The sequence below is a fragment of the Anabrus simplex genome, chromosome X (genome assembly GCF_040414725.1).
Source record: "Anabrus simplex isolate iqAnaSimp1 chromosome X, ASM4041472v1, whole genome shotgun sequence".
Taxonomy (NCBI): Eukaryota; Metazoa; Arthropoda; class Insecta; order Orthoptera; family Tettigoniidae; genus Anabrus; species Anabrus simplex.
The window spans coordinates 157,561,439-157,584,432 of NC_090279.1; the positions used below are offsets into that span (position 1 = coordinate 157,561,439).

General features: G+C 41.5%; 1 protein-coding gene across 1 annotated transcript in view; it reads left to right on the top strand.

Annotated features, from left to right (window-relative positions):
- The window catches only part of Rbp (RIM-binding protein), a 388,051-nt gene that overhangs the window by 256,727 nt on the left and 108,330 nt on the right, over nucleotides 1-22,994 (top strand). Inside the window, exons 18-20 of the mRNA XM_068230934.1 lie at nucleotides 3,791-3,986; nucleotides 6,494-6,710; nucleotides 15,116-15,347. Coding sequence (XP_068087035.1) covers nucleotides 3,791-3,986; nucleotides 6,494-6,710; nucleotides 15,116-15,347 — 645 coding nt within the window. The remainder of the gene's footprint in view (nucleotides 1-3,790; nucleotides 3,987-6,493; nucleotides 6,711-15,115; nucleotides 15,348-22,994) is intronic.

Below are 22,994 nucleotides of genomic sequence, written 5' to 3' on the forward strand. Positions count from 1 at the left end.
AAGAGAATTACTAATATTGACAGCTAAGAACAAGAGGGTAAAAACAAAATATTAAAATACAATTTTGCCAGAGAATTTCGGTTAGCCGGGTTTCGGTTAAGCGAAGTTCGGTTAAGCAGGGTTCTACTGTACATTAATTACCATCTCGTCTGAAAAGACTGAAATGATGCCGACTTTAGAATTGAAACACCAGCCATTCACCTTGACAATGGCAAACAAATTAAGATTGTAAATAAGTTCAAATATCTTGGAGAAATTATAACCTGAAACACAAAAGAGAGAAAACATCACTCGACAGCAGAACATCTAAACTGGAAACAGCACAGCGAATCACCTGGCTAACTTATTAAAAAAAAAAAATCTCTCTCCATAAATGCTAAATTTTAACATTACAATACAGTTGTAAAACCTGAAGCAACTTATGCTAGTGAAACACCCTTCAAGTTGAGCACTAAGTTAGCAACCGATAAATTGCAGAAAGTAGATTGAAGACTCATCAGGACAATCATCAATAAGACACACCAAGTAGATGGCCAGTGGAGATTATTACTTAATTTGGTATATCGTGAAAGCAAATCAGTAGAGTAATAGATACAATGCGGAAAAGGAAAATTGCCTTTCTTTCTTTCTTTCTTTCTTTCTTTCTTTCTTTCTTTCTTTCTTTCTTTCTTTCTATCTTTCTTTTTTTAATTAGACTGCCAGAATCCCAATAGCAAAGCAGTTATTTAGTTACTTCTGGAAAAACAAAACAAAGAACACTTGCTTCACAGAGATCATAAATGATTTAGAAGAATTAAATGTATCAATGCTCCAAATTGAAGACAGAGAAGAGGATTCTAAGGAATAAACACTTACGATTCAAGATTTGAACGAAGAAAGTACACCATTACTGACAACCAAAAGGCAGCCAGGTCCGACAGGATGAAGAAGTTTTGGGAGCGGAAGAAGAAGCTGAAAAGCTGACTCTATTTAATACTATTAGACTTTAATGTATATGACTGATTAAAGTGCTCCAATGGCAGCATAAACTATGTAAAAAATATTGCCAATAAATTTAAACATGTACATTCATTTGGTGTTACACTGGAAAGCAAAATGGACAACTGTACATACACGTGCTAATGCATATAAAGAACATAAATTCTAAGTGAGTTATAGTAACATTTTGATGCACGGCATACCGAGTGAGATGGCCACATAGGGTCGTGTAGCTGTGAGCTTGCATTAGGAAGATGATGGATTTGAATCCCACCATGAGCAGCCCTGAAAATGTTTTCCATGGTTTCCCATTTTCACAACAGGCAAGTGCTGAGACTGTACCTTAATTAAAGACATGGCCGCTACCTTCCCATCCTTAATGTCGGCGAAAACCTTTGATGTGTTAGTGTGATATTAAACCACTAGCAAAAATAATGTGTTTGGTATGACCAATACTCGATTTGAATGGGACAAAAAAGATTAGATTATGTCTGTACACAATGATCATCCATCAAGATCTGCCACGCAAGATGCAGAGAAAAGTACTGTCAGAGATAGAGTTACATAAACTGGTAAATACTTCTGATGTAGCAGAAAGAGCTTCGAAGATGAACTGGAAACGGGGGAGGAGACAGCATCCGTCAAGATGGGTACATGCAGCCATGGTGTGGGATCCCACTTAGGCAAGAGAAACCAAGGAAAACCATAGCTCAGATGGTCAGACATGTTTGTGAAAGTGGCCGGCAAACAGTCTTCAAAGGTTGTGAAAGTCAGACAACAGTGGAAAGAACTCAGACAAAATATGTGCAAATTGACAGATTTCCTACTGAAATACTGAATAATGTACATTTAACCTCCTGAGGCCTGGCGTCCTGTTTAAAAATGAATATCATGTAAAAGAAATATTTTAAAAATAAAATAACTAAAAATTGACCTTTTGTTGGTGCTCCATTTTTTTGGGAATTCATTTACCTTGGTGTGATATGCTTCTCACTTCACTTTCTCCAACCAAGACACTGTTAAAGAAGTATTCACTTTTATGACATTTGACCAAAAGAGAAATGTTCTGAGCCTCAGGAGGTTAAGAAAGTAGATTGTTGTGGTGCCCTCATCAAACTGCACGCCACATGCCTACATCTACAGTCAACACGGCAGAACGCAGCGCTGGTTAATGAATGTCACGCCAAATTTCAGTATAAACTGGCACGCAGGATGAGCTTCCATTTTAAATATGGACAGCAACAATGAACATTGATTCTGTACGAGATGTTACAGCAGGCTTGTCATATTTCAAGTTAAATTTCATTTCTTAACATTGAAGACAACAAAATCATTTTTTGCAAGAAGTGAGGTCATTTTATATAAATAATGTATATGTACTTATATCTTTTGCGTTTCTCAAATAGTCCTTAAAAAGGCATTTGGGTCCTTCCATTTTTTTTTCAATTTCTGATTTTGAGTTTTGTAATCTACCACAAGACTTTAAGGGTGATGAAGTCCCAAATAAAGACAAAACATGTCCCTAAATAATTTAATATGTTTTTTTTAATTGTAAAGTGATGTGTATTGATTGGGTGGACCAAAACCTAACATTGTTTCTTAGTTTTAACATTGCCGTATGCCGACCTGTCTACACCGTACTCCAGCCACGTAGGGTATCCCCTATTTGAAAATGTGGTCTGGACACGTGGACAGACACAGGTCAAGAGGTTTCACCTCTGCACGCGCAAGCATAACTTCGGAAGGAGCCATTCCCTTTCTCCCTCTCACTGTAGTCTTCTTCGCTTTCAGCATTCTCGTAACGTATTCTATGTCCCATTATACCTTGTACAGAAGGACTTAATTCCTTACTTTTGATTTCATGCACTTCAAGATAGGGTTTCCCTTAATATTTTTGTTCTCGCAATGAGAATATTATTGTGACTTAAAGCACACTCAGGAACTGACAACAGTCATTCCCACTAATAAGCATAATTTTGTAAATAATGTACATAGTTAATTTTCATGGTTACCAGCGAGAACAACCTTTAGTTTCACTGCAATTTAAAGTGAATGAATACTTGTAAACTGGTGAATCAGTAAAAATAAGTTTGTGTTTGTTCAAGTGTTTGCTTTTGTACACAACATAGATAATGAAATTAACAATAGGAATGAAACTCTCTTGGAAAGGCTCACCAAGAAGTACAAGCAAGTCATCCCTGTAGAGGGAGTAGGCCTATATTTCTGGACACTCCCTATACACAAGACCTTTGCTCTACTACAAACATTTAGGCTGTTCATTCATTCATTTATTCATGTCCATTTATATAGGCCTAATATTTTAATTTAATTTACCTATCTGAAATAGGCCTAGCAAAAGAACAAAACAACCGGGCGAGTTGGCCGTGCAGTTAGGAGCGCGCAGCTGTGAGCTTGCATCCAGGAGATTGTGGGTTCGAATCCCACTGTCAACAGCCCTGAAGAAAGAACAAAACGGGGAATAATTGTAATGCTACTTCTTCAACAAAAGAATGCTGTAAAATGGTTTTTTATTATTATTATTATTATTATTATTATTATTATTATTATTATTATTATTATTATTATTATTATTATTATTATTATTATTATTTCAAGTCTTCAGCCCTAAGGCTGGTTGGATCCTCAACAGCTCTGCCATCAGCTGTCATTGATGGCCTAGGCATTACTGAAGAGGCGTTCTAGGGAAATGAGGAGCGAGGTAGCTTCCTGTTGCTTACCTCAGCTATACTGTAAGTAAAGAGCTTAATGGTGTAATTTCACACCTCTACTTATAGCTTGTGAATTGTTGCAGGATGGTATGGATGGTATGAAGGGAGACCGCCGCCAAAGGGATCGCTATGGCAGCGCCGTCCCTGCTCACATGAGGCACCACACGGGACATAGGACGATGCGAGTGGATGCTCATGGACAGGTCGTGATTGAGCCCGATGAGAACCTCAGCGATAAAGAGATCTACCCAGCCAATCACATGAACATCCCCTCCATAGGTCAGTTGTACACTCTGTAATAACTGGTGCCTTAGGACATAAAATAGAGCATTTATGTACATATTAACTCTTAATACTGTAAGATAGGAAGCATTGCCATTGTTAAGTCATCTCAGCCCCATTGATATCAGTTTTATTTCCCTGCTCCATCTGGGAGGGGCGTATCTGCATTCCGTGAGGGCACTATTCTTGAGTCTTCTTAGCATCAATGAGTTCATTTGTACTTTCCACCTTATATTATAGTTAGTGAACTCTCTCATTAAATAGGTGGAAAGAATTGAAATTCATACCCCAGTTCATCTTTTTTTAAATTACAATATACCTAAGTTAAAAAAAGTCATCGTATAGGCCGTGACTGCCATTGGAGGGGAGGAAGGTAAAGGCTTCCACTATCTATAACCTTTACACTTGATGTGATAAAGTGGTTAGTTTCATGCCTGGCCACCTTTTCCCCCAGGAATTAACCTGGTACTCATTTTTGGTGTAGGCTGCATTAACCTCAGGGCCGTATGCACCTCTGGATGTGGAAATCTCATTTCTTGTATTTTTCAACTTCCTGGCGGGGAATTGAACGCATGTTCAACCGAGCACACCTTTACCGCCTCGGCCACGCAGCCCCTACAATATACCTACAATGAAGTAAAATTCCACCAGTATTTCTTCCCGAAAGTAGTAATGTTTTAAACTCTCCCCTAATAATTTTCAGCTCTTAACATGTAGTATTCACTTGCATTTTTTAAATTACCCTGTATATATTTGCAAATATTTTTAAAATATGAATAAGTAAGTGAATCCTTCATATCATGATTCATCTGTAGACATGTTTGTGAAAGTGGCTGGCAAACAGTAGTCAAAGGTTGCAAAAGTCTGACAACAAAAATAAAATTTCATAACTCTGAGATGTAAAACAATATGGAACTTAATATTTTTCTGTAAAATCAGTTATTTGGAATTAAATTTAACAAAACTTATATGATTTTTACCCCCTCAGTGGAATTAATTGTAGAGAACATGTTGTTTCAATGTTGTCCTCAACTGTGATTAAAATCATTATCTTTGGTGGCATAATAATTGTAAAAAAGTAAATTTGTGTCCTCAACCCCGAGGTGGTGTAGCTCTTTTCAGGCACACCCCCAGTGGAGGTGAGCTGCATGTACCATTTCAACCACATACCAGCCCTTCTGCCATTCTTAATTTCTAGCAGTACCGGGAATCGAACCCAGGCCTCTGAGGACGGCAGCTAATAGTGCTAACCGTTACACTATGGAGGCAGACATAATAATTGTGGGCAGCACACTGTTTGCTTTGACATTGAATGACCCTACTTTATTTAGTAGATTTTCTTCTTATCTGCCGTTTCCCTCATAAAGACTACCTGAAATACCAAAATACAATATTTAGTTGCTTAATTTTCCTGATTCTTTTTTTTTCCTTGTTAACAATTTAAACCTCAGAAATGGGGAAGGGAAAAGTTGTGCAAAATTAAATTTGAATAGAAAATACTGCTGGAATTTCACCTCCATTTTGGGATAGATTTTTGACAATCGCTGATATAGAGATGTCCTCTTTGAAGAGAAAGTTTGTTCCTATTCACAAATCTTCACAGCCGTCCCCTCCTTGCTTAAACTATGCGCCTTTTACTATGCATTTTATATGAAAGTGGCGGCCATAATTTCTTAATCTTATCTTATTTTAACATTTCTTTTTCATTTTCTGGGTACTGGCCTAATTTTGGTCCCTGAAATGATATGGCTGTTGTCTTAGCACATTGTTACTCTTCTTGTTTGTAGCATACACGTGATGGCTCAACACTAAACTCATATGCTGCAGCTTGATTGCCAATGTCTTTTTACAAATTCAATCATTATTAATTTAAACTTTGCATTTTAACTTCTGTTTATCTACTAATCGTTAACCACTATTCACTTACCTCTTTAAAAATAACTGTTATAAAGAACGGTATATGTTATAAACCAACTGTGTGTCTGTTATATAGTTGCTGCAAGCAAACATAGACCAACACTATATGTAGCTTGTCCAGCGGTCTCGTTAGTACAGTGTTGCCGCTTGGGCTTCTCACTTGCTGCCTGCAAACTGATGACTGGCCATTGAAACAGTAGATATTTTCACAACCGCACATTTTGCAAAAAAGGAAGGAAAGAAATAAAGAAAGATAGAAAACACACTGATGGCAGAGATTTGTACATAGTCTTAGAAGGAATATTAAGCAAATTTTTATTTTGCCCTAAATTTCCATTTCAAAATTAAGGGTAGAAAAATTATGCAGGAAAATATGGTAATACTGACTTACTATGGTTTATGTAAGAAAAAAAAGTACTTTTATTCTTGATGTGAAGACAGTAAAATAGGATAGACAAAATCTTCCCAAAGATTTCAACTATCACATGACCATTCCTGTCAAACTTTCAGAAAATGGTGTTAGTTTATATTGATGCTTAGAAATATCCAAAACTGGACTTGTGATAAGTTATTGTGTCTGTCTACAGAGATCACGAAGGACTCTGCGAGCGAGGCCAACTTCAGTGAGGATGACTACATGGATGGACGGCGGGGAGTGATGCGTGTTCATCATCCTCAGGGACCAGGTCCTGGAGGTGGTCACTATGTGCCTCGCAGTCATGCAGAAAGAGGGCGGCCGCCACTACTGCCCCACGAACGTGGTCGGATGGACCACCCACCACCACGTCGGGATCGTGATGACAGGTGCATTGAATTTTTCTCCTTTCTCTTGAGGCTTATACTTTGTATCAGTGACAATTGTAAGGTCTGAGCTGACCATGGCATTTACAGTAGAACCTCAATTATACATTCCCGGAACCTATGTTTTCCCGTATTATTTGTTCAAATAATGTGGTCCAGCGAGCATCCTAATCAAATCGCGTTGTAAAAGTCTTGCGTTATCCGTTCCTCGAAGAAACTATTTCCCGGATCAACTGTCCAGAAATTTCAGTCCCATCAACGCTAAATCCTCGATCACACATTTTTCAACAAACTTTATCTTACGAAAGGACGGCTACAGCATACTTACGGATCTTGGTGTTGACGTCCTGTCATTGCGGTAATTTGAGGAAGTACTGTAATGGAAAAGCAATCAGCGTTGAACTTGCCTAAGGGATCATCTTAGCATCGCATTTGGGTACTATTGTTTAGAGAATCCTCGGAAATCATAAAGCAGAGTGTGCCCACAACAATTGGAAGGAGACAGAGTGCATTTCGACAGCTCTATTTGAAGATGGAACGAGTTTCGTCAAATGTTCATACTTGCAAAAGTCTACATAATGTCCAGGGTTAGATGTATATTTTTTTTACTTTTTTCGAGTGTATTGCCAAGCAGGTTTTCGGCATTTCCCTCAGGCACTGTATAGTCACTGGTCTTTCAGGCAGGAATCGAAAATGCTCCTTCTTAAGTAACACAAATTTAGTATTTTAATATTATCGTATACGATTATGCCATCGAGACCAGAACAGATGTTGCAACTTACATACCGGTACATAATGCCATGGGATGTTTTGGAATTGCCCATTACTGTTTCCTCGTAATATAAGACTGGGAATTTCACGTTTTTGTGTTAAAATGTTATAAAAACTGCAGTCATTTTATTTGCGCGCATTACATTTAAAAACTTTGTCGCATTTCGTACTCGTACCGACTTGTACAGCGAGCGTGCTTTCCAGCTGAGCTCAAGGTCGCGAATAATCGTAATTTTGGAAGTGTTAATGATATTTTTTCTCTTTCTAATTTGATTGTGATTAGTGACGGGCAGAATTGAATATAATGCATTCGAGAACTTGAGGATTGATACATTCGAAACGATAGGGAATCTGCCACCTGGGCGACTGCCCTAAATGCAGACCAGTATTGATTGGTACGCAAACATATTCTTGAGTTCAATATAACCTTTAAAAGTTGATGTAGGCCTAATTTACGCGGTACAAGATTTCCATAAACTGACTAGGAAGAGTATACCGGTGACCAAATTACAATGGGAGATTTCAAAAAAGGATTTCTCCATCATGTTGGACGCTTTTGTATCTAATGTGCTTTATTTTATTAGATTAGAGAATTAAAAACTACTTATGGTCGATTGTTGTTTGGCTTGGCGTTACGGGTATTCGATTTTTCGAAGATTTTTGCTATTCAAATTTGCTGAACTGAAAGAAGTGTTTAAAGGAATTCGACAAAGTTTCCCCGGTAAAACTGAATGTAAAGTTTCGAGCCGTGTACCGCGATTAACATTTGAAACCAGTCCCGCGGTCTCACCCGGAGGGCCCGTGTGCGATTACTGGCCGGGTCAGGCATTTTTACCTGGATATGAGGGCTGGTTCCACGTTGTCATCCTACGATTACCTTTAATTGAGGAGCTATTTAATGGTGATACGGCGACCCCGGTCTAGAGAGCCAGGAATAACGGCCGAGAGGATTTGTCACACTGACCGTGTGTCACCTCGTAATCTGCAGGCCTTCGGACCGAGGGTGGTCGCTTGGTAGGCAGAAGGCCCATTACCGAGCTCGATAGCTGCAGTCGCTTAAATGCGGCCAGTATCCAGTATTCGGGAGATAGTAGGTTCGAACCCCACTGTCGGCAGCCCTGAAAATGGTTTTCCGTGGTTTCCCATTTTCACACCAGGCAAATGCTGGGGCTGTACCTTAATTAAGGCCACAGCCGCTTCCTTCCCACTCCTAGCCCTTTCCTGTTCCATCGTCGCCGTAAGACCTATCTGTGTCGGTGCGACGTAAAACAACTAGCAAAAAAAAAAAAGAAAAAAAAAGAAGGCCCATTGAGGCTGTGGTTTGGTTTGGTTTGGTTTGGCTTGGCTTGGTTTGGTTTGGTTTGGTTTGGTTTGGTTTGGTTTGAGGGCGTTTGTAAGATATTTCATTTTTGTGGTATTTAGCCAAATTGTTGATCATTCATTCGTTCCCGGATTTTTCGTTTTCCCGTTTTGTACGTTTTTTTTCTTTTTTTTTTTTTCTTCCAGGGTCCCTCCAAAAATGGAGAATTGAGGTTCCACTGTATCTCCTCAGATGAACCAACTCTAATGCTACATGATATCCAGGCACTCGATTATTCTCATACCCTCTACGTATCAAATTCGTCCCCAAAGTGCTTACAAGTTTGTGAAACATGAAGTTCTAACTATGGAATACCAGCCGAAATGGCATTGCTTCGGCATACTTCTGCTAACTCCTCTCCTCCCCTCTTTTTTTTGCTATCTGACCTTTTGTGGTCGGCTGTTATTCTCGTATGATTTCAACAACTTTTAAGACCTAGGTGAAGTTGATCCATGAAATTTCAAGTTTTCATCTTTCTTTCTCCCATATTGCCTGCCATTATGTTAATCCTTTGTGTAAATTTCTGTTCTTATTTCTATTTTTGATTTTCATCTGTACCCTATTATACAGGCCTATATCCTTCAATTCCTTAACTCTTTAACCCAGCAAACTCGGATAGCTAGGTACATTCGCTGTCGCTCGCATGGCCTACAACTCTGTTAACAAGGTAGGCCTGCGCATTACTGAGTATCATTTATCTTCTTTTCTTTGCTATTTGTTTTACATCGCACTGACACAGACAGGTCTTATGGCAACAATGGGACGGGAAAGGCCTGGGAGTGGGAAGGAAGCAGCCATGGCCTTAATTAAGGTAACAGCCCCAGCATTTGCCTGGTGTTGAAATGGGAAACCACAGAAAACCATCTTTAGGGCTGCCGACAGTGGGGTTCCAATTCACTATCTCCCAGATGCAAGCTCACAAATGCGCGCCCTGACCGCACAGCCAACTCGCCTGGTCGTTTTATCTTCTTATAGTGCACCCGGTTTGTAACAGATGGCCCTTGTGTTAAGGTTTTTCATAAACTAGAAGGTTGGAGCGAGGGTATTTCCAAGTTTCCCTTTGTTTGACCTCCACAGCATGTGCATAGGGCAACTGAGAAATATTGCAAATTCCTTTCAAGCCAGTAGCCGTTATGGCAAGTAGCAGCATGCACGTTTCTGAACACGAGGAGTTTTTAAGATAGTGATTTACAGGATAGTGTAAGTGATGATCTTCAGAATTAGAAGAAAATAATTTGTATGAGGAAGAGTTGAGTGTAAATAGCAACTATTTTGCTAGTTGTATTTATTTTTATTTTTTTTAAGACTGGACCCAATGATAGTATCAAGAATATGGGCAGTTTCCATTCTCTACGTACGTGTCATGAAAATTCTAGAAACCATGTTGCATCCTATGTTTATCTGACGTGTTTTGGCAAAACGACAATAGACTTCTCATTAAGCAAGGCATTTGAATCAAATCAACAGAAAAATAAAATGCAGCTGTGAAGAACAGATTGACCAATTGAATTGAATTGAATTGAATTGAATTGAATTTGGGTAGAAGTAGAAACAACACAACTTCTGGCAGGTGTGCAAATACAGTACTTTCAGGTTTTTTTTCATATTTATGATTATTCTTCGTATAATTCTATACGTTGGATGGAGTGTTTGGAAAAAAAATTGCCCAGCATTAAACATTAGTTGAACGCTCGATAGAACTTCATCCCCTCCTATCAGTTTTGAACCATACACACCCAGGAAATTTCCAAACCATGCTAGTGCTATACACACATATGAAATAAAAACTAAACTATTATACTAATACCTAAAGTAGCATCGGGCGAGGTGGCCATGCGATTAGGGGCGTGCGTCTGTGAGCTTGCATCCAGGAGATAGTGGGTTCGAATGCCACTGTCGGCAGCCCTGAAGATGATTTCCCGTGGTTTCCCATTTTCACACCAGGCAAATGCTGGGGCTGTACCTTAATTAAGACCACGGCAGCTTCCTTCCAACTCCTAGGCCTTTCCTATCCCCATTATCACCATAAGACCTACCTGTGTCAGTGCATGTATTGATAAGGTGGACTCAACATAAACTATTTTAAATACTTTCTTTAATAGATTCAGACAAGTCAATACAAGATCAAATAAAATACCTCTTATGGTTACGTTTATCAAACTTTTGGAGGTTGTTCAGGGATACCTTCTAAGTATATTGGTATAAGAGACCCTTGGTCTCTGTTGGCAGAATTACACAGTAATTGTATTTTGTTTGGTTTGTTGCCCCAGTTAGCTTTGTACCTGTATTACACTAAAAATATTAAATGCTAGTTCTTGACAAACACTGGGGTGTCACAATTTTGTCACACAGGAATTTTTTAAAGCCACTAGCCTAAAGTATCAAGTCAAGATTTGCCAACCACTTTATGACAAGCGTTAAAACATTGACAGAGTCATGCCCTCTTTGAGCACTCCTGCACAATATGGTGGATGGATTGTTTAAGTTCTCCCCAGTCGCATTCAGGGGAAGATCATATAAAGTACTTCACCTAGACAGGGCAAAGCTGAGTTCCACCTAAAAACTTTTGGAGTCTCTTAAAGAAACTATTTAAAATAGTTTGTGTTGGGTCCACCTTGTCAGTACACTTTTAATGATTGAAAATTATTTATTTTATCATTAAAAGTGTATTGACAAGGTGGACCCAACATGAACTACGAGGGTCGAGTCATAAGTCATGGCAACCATTTTTTTTCTCGAACAGGAGACAACACGGAAAATCTAAGATATGCATTTGGAAATATAGGGCATGTACTTATGCATAGTGCCTGAAAACAAATTCTGACTTCAGGAAATTCTCGTAGGAAAGAGACAGAACACAGACCATTGGTAAACATTTTATTATGGTACAGACAGCAAATACACAAGACTACGTACAAAGGACAGGTCTCCACTGGTTACAGACCTTCAAAATAATCATTCAAGGTTTCTACTGTGCGTTGCCAGTGGTGGGGCAGGCGCTGAATACCATTCGCAGCATGTGTATCGCTAACGTGTGACACCTCTCTCCGAATTGCTGTTACGATGTCCCCTTTGTTATCATACCGTTGTCCACATAATGGCTTCATGACTTTGGGGATTAGCTCATAGTCACATGGGTTCAGATCAGGCGAATAAGGTGGGTGTGGAAGAACTTCCCATCCCCACTGTTGTAAGCGACGCTGAACGATGGCTGCTGTGTGAGCTGTCGCGTTATCGTGTAGGATTATGGCGGTGTCCAAAAGATCTGGACGCTAGAGTCCAGCGCCCATCCTCATGTAAACGCTGATCAATCACCGTTATCCGTACATCTTTGTCCATGGACACTGAGCGGCCTGGGCGAGGCAAATCTGCAGTTGATACTCTACCCCATTTGAACGTCTCCACCCACCTCGCCACTGTTCTATAGGGCATGGCATGCACACCTAATGCTTCCCGCATCTCTGCATGGCATTGGCGGGCATTTCTGCCGCGGAAAACTGCTATTTTAAAATACGATCGTTGCTCCTGCTTGTTGACTTCCATTTTGTGACGCTCTCACTCACACACTGAACTTGGGGGCATGCTTACACCCACACTGTTGTTTACATACACCAATTAGTGGCATCGTACACAAGTACATACCATACGTTTCCAAATGCATATCTTAGATTTTTCGTGTAGTCTCCCGTTCACAAGAAAAAAATTAGTTGCCGTGACTTATGACTTGACCTATGTATTTCAAATAGTTTCTTTAATAGATTCAGACAAGTCAATACAGGATCAAATAAAATACCTGTTATGGTTAAGTTTATGAAACTTTGAGAGTATCACTTGTGCTTATTATCCTAATGTTTTTTTCCTCTTAGTTTTTTCTTTATACAGCTGAAGATGACCACTGAGTGGTCGAAACATGTCCTGTAAGTGTTAATATATATATATATATAGGCAAAAAATAAAGTATCGATTAGGTGGTTCTTTATATTAACTTCTTGATTATACTCATCGATACGGTCATGAAATGGACGACTTGAAACACTGGGGTATCAGAATTTTGTCATGCAGGAGTTCTTTGACGTGCTGGAAGCCAACAATGCCATGATCATGTTTGTGGACATTTTGAACTTTACCTGTAAGGGAACAGCTCTGATTTGTTACGTACTGCACTGTACAGTACACTGACAGAACAGACTGAACGCACTGTGACAAAAGTGTACATGTTTCGTGTGAGGGTTATTGCATTACTCTGTGTTTATTGCATATTACAGGGGTTTTCACTGATATTTAGGTATTTTCACAGAAAAAAAGGATGATTGGGGTAGCAAACCAAATAAATCATAGTTAGCCAACAAAGAAAATCCAGGAACTACTTAGGTCTGCCAAAGACCAGTGCCATCCTCTCTCCACAGCAGGTGTCTTCATGATCCTGTACAGCTGCGGCCAGGTGCACATAGGCACTACAAACACAGCATCGCCACACAATTGAAGGAGCACAACAGACGTTTCTGGCTGGAACAAGCAGATAGATCATCACCGGGAGAGTTGGCCGTGCGCGTAGAGGCGCGCGGCTGTGAGCTTGCATCCGGGAGATAGTAGGTTCGAATCCCACTATCGGCAGCCCTGAAGATGGTTTTCCGTGGTTTCCCATTTTCACACCAGGCAAATGCTGGGGCTGTACCTTAATTAAGGCCACGGCCGCTTCCTTCCAACTCCTAAGCCTTTCCCATCCCATCGTCGCCATAAGACCTATCTGTGTCGGTGCGACGTAAAGCCCCTAGCAAAAAAAAAAAAAGATAGATCATCAGTCGCTGAACACTCGCTGCTAGCAGGCCATCACATACAGTACAGTGACACCAAAGTACTGTCAACTACAGTGTCTTATCACGCCCGGCTACAGAGGGAAGCCATTGAAATCCTGAAGCACACCAACAGCTTCAACCGTAAGGAGGAAATTGAACAGGTAAACGAAGACTGAAAGCCTTAAATCCTGAAGAACATGATGGCCGAAGCAGAACAGCAAAAGCAACGGGTGATCAGTTGCCTGTCTCTGCCAAGGAAGGCCCATGTAACACGGGCTCCTTAATACTTCAACCAATGGCCAAAGAACAGCCAATCAGCAACCCCCCTCCCCTCCCCAAGCATGGCGGACCAATAGGTGAGCAGCATACTGTAGACTCCAATATATAATGAGGTGGAATTACATCACCACTTCATTCCACGAAAAGCTTCACTGCTATCGAAGTCAGTCGGAACCCTTGACAATAATGTCAAAAACATATCAGATGTAAGGCTTTTCAGGCGTTTGCTCTATTAACCAGCATTTCGTCTTAGGTCTGACACTAGACTCATCAGAGTGGGATGTGTCAGACCCTACCCACTGACTCTGGGGTGTATGCAGGTGAACTTATCAGAAGCCCTTATAAGAGGCACAGTCAGACTGTCAGTGGGTAGGGTCTGACACATCCCACTCTGACGAGTCTAGTGTCAGACCTAAGATGAAACGCTGGTTAATAGAGCAAATGCCTGAAAAGCCTTACATCTGATATGTTTTTGACATTTTTGACATGCTCTATCAGTGAAAAATATCTAATTTCCTCCATGGGAATTTAGAATTTTCCACCCTTGACAATGCCGAACTCAGTCTTCAGTGAAACGTTGGGACCATCACGTGCTCCTGGACGACGACCTACAAGCCCGAAAAACACTGATGTGATTTTTAGTGCTGGTCGTAAAAGCCTCCATTACTATACATAATTACATTATTATGCTGTAATGAGCCACCGAAGAAAATTAGTCCTTTATACCAATATACTTAGAAGGTATCCCAGAACAACTTTTGAAAGTTTGTCAGAGTTTGGCATCACCCTGTATAGAGATGAACCACATTGGTCATGACGGGTGCAACAAAACCTGTTGAGAGAGACTCAGGTTTTCCGAGGCAAATCATAACCAGATAGAGGACGACTGGTGTCACATAATCCTGACAATAATAGTATCCTTCCCAGATATGATTACTTCTTATTTTGTCCAAGTCGCCATACCAAGTTCCACCAGAGAAACAGAGACTCATATTCAGACAACTGACAACAGTATTGTCTCAAGCCCTCAAAACTAAGCCTGAAAAACATGATTTACATATCATTTGAACAAAAATGGAACAAGACATCTTTGATCATTAATATTAATATTCTAATAGAATTTAGTGAAAGATTGTTGGGTTATTTTCTATAACCTGTAACAGTCAGCCATGTCCACATACTCATCCTCTTCTGTGTTTCAGGGACCAATACTACATGGAGCAACCTCGGGGGCGACATGGCGAGCGGGTCTACCGAGGCGGTGGGCCCCCTCCTGGCCGCCTTATGGGTCCTCAGGGCCCACCGCCTCACCATGGCCGGGACAAGCGCACGCGCTGGTTCGTGGCGCTGTTCGACTATGACCCCACCACCATGTCCCCCAACCCCGATGCCTGTGAGGAGGAGTTACCGTTCAATGAAGGAGACACCATCAAGGTTAGTAACTTCAGCTCATCCCATTTAGTTTTCTATGTTAAGATGAATGGAATTCAAACTTGAGAGCTCCCTGTAGCCAACAAGTGTCTGGTATATCAGATGCAGTGCCAATTGCTTGCTACAGTTTAATTTCACTACAGATAGGTCTTATGGCGACGATGGGATAGGAAAGGCCTAGGAGTTGGAAGGAAGCGGCTGTGGCCTTAATTAAGGTACAGCCCCAGCATTTGCCTGGTGTGAAAATGGGAAGCCATGGAAAACCATCTTCAGGGCTGCCGATAGTGGGATTCGAACCTACTATCTCCCGGATGCAAGCTCACAGTCGCGCGCCTCTTCGCGCACGGCCAACTCGCCCGGTAGAGCTCATTTTGAAAGCTCCTTTCAATTAATGAATTACTTCCCTGCAGCTTGCATGTGGGTTCGAATTGTTCTAACCCCATTATCAGCACCCCTGAAGGTGGTTTTCCATGGTTTCCCATTTTCACACGAAGCAAACACTAGGGCTCTACCTTAATCAAGGCCACAGTCACTTCCTTCCCACTCTTAGAACCTTCCCATCATCAGCATAAGACTTTTCTGCATCGGCGTAACATAAAGCAAATTCTAAATAAATTTACATCCCTTATTTTTTATTACTTGACAATTTTACTGTGTGGTAACATTATACACATAAAAAAACAATGAATTAATAAACAAGCAAAGGAAAGAAAAAGAATACACAAACAAGGACAACAAAGGGTAATATGAACAGATGGAGAACAGGATGTGGAAGATGCTAGACAACCCTACCCGGGAACGTAACCTGGTGACACTTCAATTCTTGAACTCAGTCATAGCCATTATTAAACACTTTTGAAATAGATTAAAAAGGAGATATACCAGGCAAGTTGGCCGTGCGGTCAGGGGCACGCGGCTGTGAGCTTGTATCCGGGAGATAGTGGGTTTGAATCCCACTGTTGGCAGCCCTGAAGATAGTTTTCCATGGTTTCCCATTTTCACACCAGGCAAATGCTGGGGTTGTACCTTAGTAAAGGCCACGGCCGCTTCCTTCCAACTCCTAGGCCTATGCCATCGTCGCCATAAGACCTACCTGTGTCAGTGCAACGTAAAGCCACTAGCAAAAAAAAAAAAAAGAGATAGCCCAAAGACATTAACAGGCACAGTTGATGCTGGAAATTAGATCTCCTGTTAAAATGCCCAGATTCATGACACTCAAAATTCTTAAATAACTCTTCCACTGCGGGAGTGCACACAAGCACTTTGATTTATGGTTGTCCTCGGAACCCGGCCGATGTTCCGTGCACCAAACAAACGCTGTCAGGTTTAAACGTGATATCATACATACATACATACATACATACATACATACATACATACATTATCGTTATAGACTGTTATGCCTTTCAGCGTTCAGTCTGCAAGCCTCTGAGAATTTACTAAACGTCGCCACAATCCTCGATTTGCAACTAGTGTTGTGGCCTCATTTAGTTCTATACCTCTTATCTTTAAATCGTTAGAAACCGAGTCTAACCATCGTCGTCTTGGTCTCCCTCTACTTCTCTTACCCTCAATAGCAGAGTCCATTATTCTCCTAGGTAACCTATCCTCCTCCATTCGCCTCACATGACCCCACCACCGAAGCTGGTTTATGTGTACAGCTTCATCCATCAAGTTCATTCCTAAATTAGCCTTTATCTCCTCATTCCGAGTACCTCCTGCCATTTTTCCCATCTGTTTGTACCAGTAATCATTCTTGCTACTTTCATGTCTGTTACTTCTAACTTATGAATAAGATATCCTGAGTCCAGCTTTCGCTCCCGTAAAGCAAAGTTGGTCTGAAAACAGACCGATGTAAAGATAGTTTCGTCTGGGAGCTGACTTCCTTCTTACACAATACTGCTGATCGCAACTGCGAGCTCACTGCATTAGCTTTACTACACCTTGATTCAATCTCACTTACTGTATTACCATCCTGGTAGAACACACAACCTAAATACTTGAAATTATCAACCTGCTCTAGCTTTGTATCACCAATCCGACATTCAGTTCTGTTGAATTTCTTACCTACTGACATCAATTTAGTCTTTGAGAGGGTAATTTTCATACCTTCAAGGGAATTTAAAATTTTAGAATTAACGGTCATCATCTTCATCATCATCATCATCATCATCATCATCATCATCATCATCAACATCATCATCATCTGCAGTTTTCAGCTGTTGGCCAGATCTGCTTAATTAACAGCCAAACAGTAGCAAATTAGAAAACACAAGTAAGCTAACGGACATCAAGGAGATTCTAAAAGCACCACCATGCAATGATTATCTGTTGTGGAACTGAAGATTCCTTCAGTTCCCCATTTTACCGAAAACAGGCAAACAAAGAAAATTCAAGTGACTTGAGGTTGTTCTTTTTTTTTTTTTTTTTTTTACAAATAATATGTTAAGGTTGCCTACCCCAAAAATAAAAGTGTGAAAGTGCTGAAAAGTGCTCTTTTAAAAATAAATTAGAACATTGCAGATGTGAGACTGCCCCGCAAAATTCTTGCAAGTGAAACAATTTAAGACATAATCAGAATAAAATTTACATTATCCCGTTACCTAGGCCGGATCTCCTCATCAGAGTGAAAGCTTAGAACAGACATGTTCACCTTCACGGGTGACCAAGATCAGAATACACAATGCTAACATTGCATCTTAGAATATAAATCCCCCAGTTTGCACGTGTCTCCTTCCAGAACAAGGGAAGCAAACAACCAATCACATGCAGGAGCCTGAGCCTCGCGGAGCGACTGCTGCTGCTCAAAGAGCGGCAGCTGTGGATTTATTGAGATCCCCAACCTCATTGGGTCCTTTATCTCAACTTGATGTGGGGCCCTGTGGGCGTAGACTGTTGGTTTTATTTTGGTGCAATTCCAGTATTTCAAAGGGTAAGGAGAGGAGAAAATGGAGCAATTGAAATGTGGTGGTGGCTTTGATTTGAGGCTTTGGTAAGGAGGGTGTCAGTGTTTAGGGAGATGCTTGTGGTGTGGGATGCAAAGTGGAGTGTTGGGGCATGCAGTATTACTGGATGGGGGAGGCAGTATACTTGGTTTATATGATATTGGTTAGTAGGAGGAGGAGATTTCTGAGAACTTGTGTGGTGGGGTTGGGTTGTGATTGGTGTGTTTGGGTTGTGATGTGCGGCTTTGGTGGTATACAGGGGCGTGGGGGGATTTATATTGAGATCCAGGAGTGGGAGTATGTGGTGGTTTGTCGGTTGTGGTAGTCGGAAGTGTTTTCTGGCTATGTGGTGGGCTTTAATAGCCTTTTTGAAGAATGGGCAACCTGGATAAGAAGCGGTGTGCTAGCCACTGCAGTTTGCACCTTTTAGGCTGGTCTCGGGGAAGTGGACAGACGGAGTGGTGGTGATGGTCACCACAACGGTTACAGCGGGTTTGGTTTGTGCAATTTGCAGCAGAATGGTTCAGCTGTAAACAGTTGAAGCACATAATGAGCAGTGAGTGAGGTTGAGGCTTCTTTTGTGCAGTACGGGTTCGAGACTTGGTTGGCGGAGATCGTGGGGCTATAGGAGAGATATGAGAATGACCTGGATGTGGACTGTCAGTTTGTGTTGGTTCTGTGGGTTCAGGTAGTGGGTCAGTTTGGATTTCTTGTTCTACAGTTTGAGGTATGGTTTGAAAACCGGGATCAGTTTGAATTTTCTGTTCTATTGTTTGAGGTGTGGTTTGGGAATCGCATTCACTGTACATGGGCGCTTCCTCCGGTGTTTCCTCTTCTTCATCTGAGTCTTAGGAGTTGTCTTCTTCTCCTACTTCAAGGAAGTCTTCTGGATTGTGGATTGGGTATGTGTCTGATGGATGAAAGCTTACTGGTGTGGGGATGTCGTCGACTGCCGATATTCTGTCTGCAATATCTTCGTAGTGGTAATCGTTGAGTTCAGGTATCAGTAGTAGGTTGTTATGGGTTTCTTCTTGCGTTTGGACAAGATGATGTACCGATTTAGTGGTTCAAGTCCTCCAACACTGAGGGGGATGATAAGTACTTAGGATTTTGGCGAGACTGGGAATGGAGAGTTATTTCGAATATATGTATATGGATATTCAAAACTGTGGTCTTCAATTTTGGAATTATGGTTTGGAATGGTGTCAGACTTGCTAGAAGACACTGGCGACGGAGTTCTGCTTGAATCTTGATGTCAGCGGTTAGGGGAGGGGATACCTGGGTTACTTTCTTGGGAGCTGTGTTGCTGCATGTTTGGTAGTTCTTGGTTGGTGGGGAAACAGGGGTCTGGCTACTCAATCCACCGGGCTTGTTCCGGGATCTTGATTTTTGGGGCACGTTGGATTTTTCCTGGTTGAGTTTGGTTGCGTGGAGGTAGGGATGGGTGCAGATGAAATACTGGAGGTTAAACGCACAGGTGGACCGGGCTATTAGTTTTCAACTTGTTGCCGGAGTCGTGTCAGGCTAGTTTTTTGAGTGGATTTTGCCACAGGCAAGGCTCAAACTCAGGACACCAGGCTGACTGACAAATGCGCTGGGGCTACCCTTGGTGGTAGCTGTAGTCTTCTTGGCTGATGGGGATAGCGTGTGCTAGCGTTGGCTTCGCAGGAGGGACTGGCAGGGAGCACAGGCAGTCATGGTGAAGTGTATCCAATAAGTCGGACTGCACTGAAAATCCTTCGCGGGTGACTTACTTGCTAGGCGGCGGCGAGTCTTCACTTGGCAGGCAGTGAGCTAGCAGTCTAGGTTACCAGCTCCGGCCGTCGAGGAGTGCGTCCAAAAGGTCAGACGGCGCTGGAAATCAGTGGCAAGTGGCCTACTTGCTAGGCAGTGGCGAGTCGGTATCGGCGAGTCTTCACTTGACAGGCGGTATACTGGCAGTCTGGGTTACCAGTTCCAGCCTTTGGAGTCAGTTCTCTCAGCGAGGTGCTCACTTGCTGGGCTGCTCTGCGCTGTCTCACATGCAGGATTCAACCGGAGCAGACTACGTACATTCTTAACATGAGGTTGGAATGTTCCCACATCCTCTGCCAATTGCCAGAACACTGACACTTGCCAGAATCTGTGAATCAAGAGTTCTTTCTGGCTTCATTCCCACACTCTCTGATGTTCTCTAGAGTACCTGAAACAAGTGCTCCTTCTGGCGTCAGTGAGACATGAGAATGAAATAGCCAGGCCTGCCATAGGGTGTTCAATCAATCTTCTCTCTATATTTTGCTGTGTAGTACAAAGACTCTGTTTTCTTTATAATAATAAAAAAACTGCAGAACAACGATCCCTCCATTTATGCACACAACCCTACAGATATATTATAAACTGGTACAACAATTATTAGGACAAATATAACTCACAACAGGTTAACTCAGTATAGCACACATTTTATTGAACTGTTCCAATGGTGGAACACTGTAAATTGATTAAGCAGACATCTAGTTTGGTACACCTGTCGTATACCTTACACAATTTTCAATTTTTCATTTCTATCCTTGCATTTGCAAGTGTATAGCAGGCCACAGTACATTGTATTCCTTTGGTAGTGAGAGAAGCATTGGGGGAATTGTAAGGCAGGAAACTGAAGGACTCCCTAGGCTTGATAAACTTTAATATCACATAGCTTAGGAGACTGACTGAGAGGGATTGCATTGGAAAGATTATAGAGAGAAGCAGATGCAATGTTAGACTCATATGGGGTTCTGTGGCCATCATTCCATGCTTTTAATTTGTGAGCCCGCAGAGGACATCATTGTCATCATGAATTAATCTTCCACTGCAGCATGCCGGGTGTGGGTAAGAAAAGCTTCTTCCACAATTGTCTGTCTTCCCACCACCCCTCTTCCAGTGTCTTCTCCTAACCCAGGCTCCTCGTAGTCTTGTCCTTTTTCAGCTGATTCAGAAGAATCGATGGACACTTTAATGAAATGTCAACATGGAAACCATCATAACCTGAGGTCAAACACGGGTGCACCATTACACTCCTAACACCAAACGGTTTTCAGTACAACGAAAGAAAGAATACAAAGTCATGAACACTGTGTATTTCATCTCGAGTTTAAGAAGAATGTATAAATAAACACAGTTGCCAGGTACTGGTGAAAATTGTGACAATTAAGAGCAGCAGTTTGTCAGAAGACCTAGTCCTTACTTATGATAATGCCAGACACTACTCTCACTGAAATGTTTTGGAACATCCTCCTTAGAATCCAGGTTGCCTATCTGATTTTCATTTGGTTGGACCACTATTTCTGGATGAGGCTTGTATTGTACAGGATGCTGTTTGAGATTGATTTAACCCGTGAAGACTGGTGCATGGGTGTTTTTGACCTGAGACATAAATATTACCCTATAATTCTGATTTGGTCACTCCTCGTTTCCTGTCGCCTTCAGTACCTTCCTTTCCGACCTTGAAGTAAATCCTTTTTTTTTTGTTTTGTTTTTTTTTTTTTTTTTTTTTTGCTAGGGGCTTTACGTCGCACCGACACAGATAGGTCTTATGGCGACGATGGGATAGGAAAGGCCTAGGAGTTGGAAGGAAGCGGCCGTGGCCTTAATTAAGGTACAGCCCCAGCATTTGCCTGGTGTGAAGATGGGAAACCACGGAAAACCATCTTCAGGGCTGCCGATAGTGGGATTCGAACCTACTATCTCCCGGATGCAAGCTCACAGCCGCGCGCCTCTACGCGCACGGCCAACTTGCCCGGTGAAGTAAATCCTGAGAATGTTGATATGTTATAGCTTTGTTATCACCCGAGTTATTAGTGTTTTACTCTCTGGTGGGTCAGGTTTACCCTAGGCGCCAGTTCTCACGTGACTGTTCTTTGGTGAGCAATCATTCCTCGTCCCCACTTCCTGCTCGGTCAAATCAGTGCTTATCTTGATAGGTGCGGCGATGATATGGAATAAGGAACAAGAAGGTTTAAAACGCTAATTGGCAAAGTATTTCAAGAAGATGAAGAGGACGAAGGAATCGGTGGACCGGCAAGTGAAAGTGATGATGGCCGTGTGTCAGAAAGTGAGCTTAGCGAAAGATCTGCTGAACAATCATCGGCTTACTTTAGTCGGAACTGTTACCGTGTTTTTGTGGTAGGTAGGCGTGAAAGAAGGTGCTGGGTGGTGAATGGATCTCAAGCTACTAAAGAGAAATTAATTTCAAAATTTAACAAGGTTATATTTTCTTTTCAAAACAAAGATATAACAAGCATGGCAAGTACAATGTAGCAAATCAACGGGGAGTCACAATATTTACAGGATTTGGGCTTCGAGCCCCGAAAACACAATGCTTGGGCAATCAGCCCAGTTTTACCTCAAAGACACTAGTTTCAACAGAGGGGCAGAAAACCCCATTCATACCTCGGAGCCCTTGCTCCAAATTACACTAAAAAAGCCTCCACGAGGCAAATGACACTCGATTTTCAAAAGAGCCCCACGCTCTCAAAATTCAAGCCCCTCAAAGGCTACACCAAACTCCACCTTCAAGTTGTCCTCAACGGACCAAAACACAGGGGAGAAATACCCAATCTACTGAGGTCTAATAAATGAAAAGAAGGTTAATTACGTGACCTCTAAAATCACAATTTGAGAGGAGGCGAACTTGCACTCCTTAATACACTTTGTTTCTAAGACCTACGTTGGCTCTTAGGCCGCTGAT